Source organism: Myotis nattereri (assembly GCF_964212035.1).
Source record: "Myotis nattereri genome assembly, chromosome: 5".
NCBI lineage: Eukaryota > Metazoa > Chordata > Mammalia > Chiroptera > Vespertilionidae > Myotis > Myotis nattereri.
In genome coordinates, this window is record NC_138080.1 from 26,860,111 (window position 1) to 26,865,299 (window position 5,189).

General features: G+C 38.9%; 1 protein-coding gene across 1 annotated transcript; it reads left to right on the forward strand.

Moving 5' to 3' along the window:
* Window positions 1–1,665: 1,665 nt before the first annotated feature.
* LOC308519564 (olfactory receptor 7G1-like) lies at window positions 1,666–2,653 on the forward strand (the record flags this gene model as incomplete). The annotated part of the gene is given in 2 exon segments (XM_081091589.1): window positions 1,666–2,613; window positions 2,615–2,653. Coding segments are annotated over 2 exon segments (984 nt in total). The 5' UTR covers window positions 1,666–1,668.
* Window positions 2,654–5,189: the final 2,536 nt, after the last annotated feature.

Genomic DNA, 5,189 nt, shown 5'->3' on the forward strand with positions numbered 1-5,189 from the left:
AAAACGCTGACACGCCGAGCTCAAAAGGTTCACCATCACCGCTAGACAAATGAGGGCACCTACACCTCCTTTACAGTGGAACAAATGTCTTCATTCACAAAGCAAGCACTGGTTTGGATTACATTTGAAGTGCTTGAGTCTAAAAGATACACCACATAATGGAGGCTGTCACAGGCACTTCTGTCTTTGCCAGGAGAGGGAGGACCACTGCTTCAGAGAGAAAAACCTGTTAGGACACCTGATTATTTTATAAGTTTCTTATAAATCGGCATTATCTTGCAAATCTCTGCCTTCAAGGACCAAAAACACTTGTTGCTATTTCTATCTGTTTTATGAAGAGCCTATGCATTTCATTCCTTGTCTAAATTAGCTTTTTTTTTTTTTTTTTTTTTTTCTACATAATATACCACTTGGCACCTTAGGGGAAGAAATCCCTTAGGATGAGATAGAGAATGTGATCAGCATGGTTTGCAGCTTCTCTTAGACAAAATTCATAATGCAGATGAGTAGCGTACCCATGGGGGAATCTTATGAACTGTATGTTTATAGGCAACATTTTAAAATCTAAGCTCAGGTGCAGAGCATGGACTTGGATGGATGCCATTACCTGACACACTACTCAATGGCCAGAAGTGAACATACCTTAGGGGATGGGGGAGTTGAGGCACTTTTCAAGATAAATATATAAAAATTTTAAAGGAAAATTATGAAACCTGAGTGATGGTTTAGGAATTCTAATTCTCTATTACCCAGAGGCAATAACAGTGATTATCAGACAGTCAACTCAGCGTCAGACAACATGTACTCAACTTTGTCTTTTCCTCCCGCTGTATACTTGTGTCCATGATACAGTCTTACCTTTCCTAAGTTTCCCCGTGGATAATAGAGTGATAGTATGATCTAACTCATCAATAATTTGACAAACCCTTCAGATGATTGGGGGACCATATGCTCTGCAAGAGGTATTGAATAACGTCATTCTCATCTTTCTGTTTGAAGGTGAAGGAATATTTCTGAAGGAATGCCATGTCTTTTCTTTGTTTCCGTCTCAGCACTTGACACTAGGTTATAAACAGAGCTAGTGATCAAATATTTGGGCCAAGAAAGGGAGTGAAGGGAAGAGGAAGAGTGAAAGAAAATGATGACAGGAGAAATCAACAGAGGGAAAGATCTGAGTATTCCCTTAGGTTCACCATCTAAACAATGGTTTTCTTCTTGTTGTTTAATTCCTAGTTTTCAAACTTTAGCAAATATGAAATTCATCTGGAGGGCTTGTTAAAACATAGGTCATCACTCCAGGAGTTTATTTCAGTAAGTCTAAAGTAGTACCAAGAATTTACGTTTCTCGCTGAAACCGGTTTGGCTCAGTGGATAGAGAGTCAGCCTGCGGACTGAAGGGTCCCAGGTTCGATTCCGGTCAAGGGCATGTACCTGGGTTGCGGGCACATCCCCAGTGGGAAGTGTGCAGGAGGCAGCTGGTCGATGTTTCTCTCTCATCGATGTTTCTAACTCTCTATCTCTCTCCCTTCCTCTCTGTAAAAAATCAATAAAATATATTTTTAAAAAAAAGGAATTTACGTTTCTATCAAGTTGCCATTGGATGTTACTGTTACACTCCTGGGGACCATTCAGTTTATTTTATTTTCTCCCATCTGTTCCATCAGGTTCATGAACAACATGTTACCTGGAAACCAAACAGACGTTTCAGAATTCCTACTGCTGGGATTGACAGATGATCCGGAATTGCAGTCCCTCCTCTTCTACCTGTTTCTGTCCATCTATCTGGCCACTGTTCTGGGAAACCTGCTCATCATCCTGGCCGTCATCGCCGACTCCCACCTGCACACACCCATGTACTTTTTCCTCTCCAACCTGTCCTTTACTGACATCGGCGTGATCACAGTCACCATCCCAAAGATGCTGGTGAACATCCAAGCACACAATCAGAGCATCACTTATATAGGCTGCCTCGCCCAGATTGGCTTTGCCCTGGTTCTGAGTGGATTTGAGAATTTTCTCCTTGCAGCAATGGCCTATGACCGCTATGTGGCCATTTGTCACCCCTTGAGGTACACAGTTATCATGAATGCCCATCTCTGTATTCTGCTCATTGTACTCCCACTGTTCCTTAGTACAGTGGCTGCCTTGCTCCACAGTCTGATGGTATTGCGGTTGTCTTTCTGCAAGGACCTGGAAATCCCTCACTTCTTCTGTGAGCTTGCTCAGGTCCTGAAGCTCGCATGTTCTGACACCCTCATCAATAACCTTCTGATATATGTCCTTATAAGTCTGTTTGGTGGTATTCCTCTGTGTGGAATCATTTTCTCTTATAGTCAAATTGTCTCCTCTGTATTGAGAATCCCATCACTGGGGGGAAAGCTTAAAGTTTTTTCCACTTGCGGGTCTCACCTATCGGTTGTGTCCTTGTTCTATGGAACTATTTTTGGTGTGTATATTAGTTTTGCGATTGCTGAGTCATCCAGGAAGACTGCAGTGGCTTCCATGATGTACACTGTATTTCCTCAAATGATGAATCCCTTTATCTATAGCCTGAGGAACAGGGACATGAAACTAGCCTTGAAGAAACTCGTTGGTAGGATACCTTCTTTTCTGAATTTGTGCCATTTACTTTGGGCAAGGGTTTCTAGAATGAGGGAACGTGAAAGAAATCCTGGTTGAGTCACAGTGTTTAATTTTTCCATCACCATTCTTGTAAGATGGCTAGACAACATAATGACCAAGGTAATTTTCACTTGAGGTTGAAACCTGACTTTAATTTTTTCCTGGCTCTATGGCACTTGACACAATTTTAATCTTCTAAACTTAATTTCTTAGCTCAGGGTCTATAGAAGCAGAGCCTGAGGCAAGGATTCTAGTTTTAGAGATTTTTTTTTTTTTTTTATCACTCTCTCAGGTGGAAAGTACTGGAACAAGGCTGTGGTGATATCTAGAGGATAGCTTCCAATTGTTCCATGGAAGGGTCATGTTAATTGCACCCTGGAATTAGGCCTATAGTAGACTAAGAAAACTGAACTTTTATATACCCATTAGGTAATAAAATTGATCATTTGCTGATATACTATATTCTTTTGAGAAACATTATCAGCTACTATACTGTTTCATTATCTTTGAAATCTGCATAATTAGATTATGTCAGTGGTTTGAAAAGATCATGAGGTATTTGAACTTTATCAGTGAGGAAGTCTTCATTTCTAATAATAAAAGAATCTTTCACTCTAATGTGCCCAAGCAATAAATATACTATAGGCATCCAGGCTGTGTGGACCTGAGAACATGAAATAGAGGGTATTCCTTCCCTTATATTTTCTAAAGTCAACCTTTAATCTTGAAGTTAACAATTCTTAAATGCTTGGAAGAACTTTTTTGTGAGTCTGTTTAGTTCAGGCTGTGTTTCCTGGAAAGTTATGTGATTGAGCAATTTAATTAGCATGATGTTTCCCACTGATTATTTTCTATTTGTTTTTAAGAGAAATATGTTCTGTTGTATTTGCACCTAATCAAGGCCAACACTTCAACTTCTGTTAGCACCAAACCACTCTTGCCTCCTTTAGAACATAACTCTAGTAATTCTCCCATCTCTCCCTGTATCATACGTAATTTCCCCTTTTGATTAATTCATTTTCAATAACATTCAATACCTTTGCATTCCCCAGTCTTAAAGAAATCAAACCTCTCTAGACCCTGCATCCTGTGCTGGCAACAACCTCATATTTTTTTCTTCTCTTTTATAGCAACATTCAACTACTCATGAAGAGTTATCAAGGTTCTCTATTATAAGTTCAAGGTTTAATGTTTTTATCCTTCTCTTACTAAAATTGTCAACAACCTTGACTCAGTTTACTATTTAACTGAAACACGTTCGTACTTGTCTTTTAGCATCGTATATTATTCTGGATACTATTTGAAGTCTCCTTTGTTGCATCTTCCTTACCTCTCCAACCTCCAAACACAGGAGGACTTCTAGCTTGGTCCCCAGTCCTTATCTCTGTTCTAGCAGTTTCCAGCCCTTTGCAACAGCATTAAAATTCATGGCTTTAACGGCCATCCACACACTATGGATTCCCAAACGTATGTCTTCAAAGAGGAATTCTCCCTCGAATTCCAGACTTGAATGTGGAACTCTCCACTTGGCATCTGATGTGGACACATAATAAGCACCTCAAAGTCAACATATGCAAGAAAACAGCCCTGAAAGCTGCCAAATATGCTTTGCCCACCATTTTTCCTGCTGCAATTGATGGCTACTCCATTCTTTCAGGTACTGAACCAGATTTCTCTCATTGAGCAAAATTCACAATTCTGCAATTGCTTTTACACTTGGTGTCCAATCATTCAGAAAACGCTGTTGTTTATACCATGAAAATATATTCATAGTCCAGTCCAATATCTCCACCTACACTATAACCAAAGCCATTATAATTTTGGATTATTAAATTTCCACCATTACTGGGCTACCTTGGATCCACCCTTGTTATCAGTAGTTTTTGTTTGTTTGTTTGTTTATTTGTTTCATGCACTACTTATTGAACAAGTTTGTGGAGAAGATGGTTAAATGTAAATGGAAAAGGAGGGGACCACTTCATTTCATTTTCAATGGCTTGATGCATGTTTTTTACATTATATAATCTTTCAATATTTTTGACAATTCTTTTTAAAATATATATATATATATATATATATATATATATATATATATATATTTCTATTGATTTCAGAGAGGAAGGGAGAGAGAGAGATAGAAGCATCAGTGAACAGAGAGAATCATTGATGGGCTGACTCCTATATGACCCCTATTGGGGATCAAACCCCCAACTTGGGCATGTGCCCTGACCAGGAATCAAACCATGACCTCCTGGTTCATAGGTCAATGCTCAACCATTGAGTCATGCTGGCTGGGCCTGTCAATTCTTAATATAATATTTTACACAATTGCCTCAAAGGACCTTCAGAGATAAAAGTATATATCTACAGCTATAAATTGGGTACATCCAATCTATATATAATAGAAATTTCTACAGTCACTCCACAGAATTCAGTAGATCAAAAATTGCAATTTGGTTGAGAATTTGAGGAAAGTTGAGGTTTCAAATAACCCTCAAAGGTCATAAGTAAACTGTCATTGTTTTGGTTTTTTTTTTGGCGGGGGGCATTGTATTTTTAAATTACAG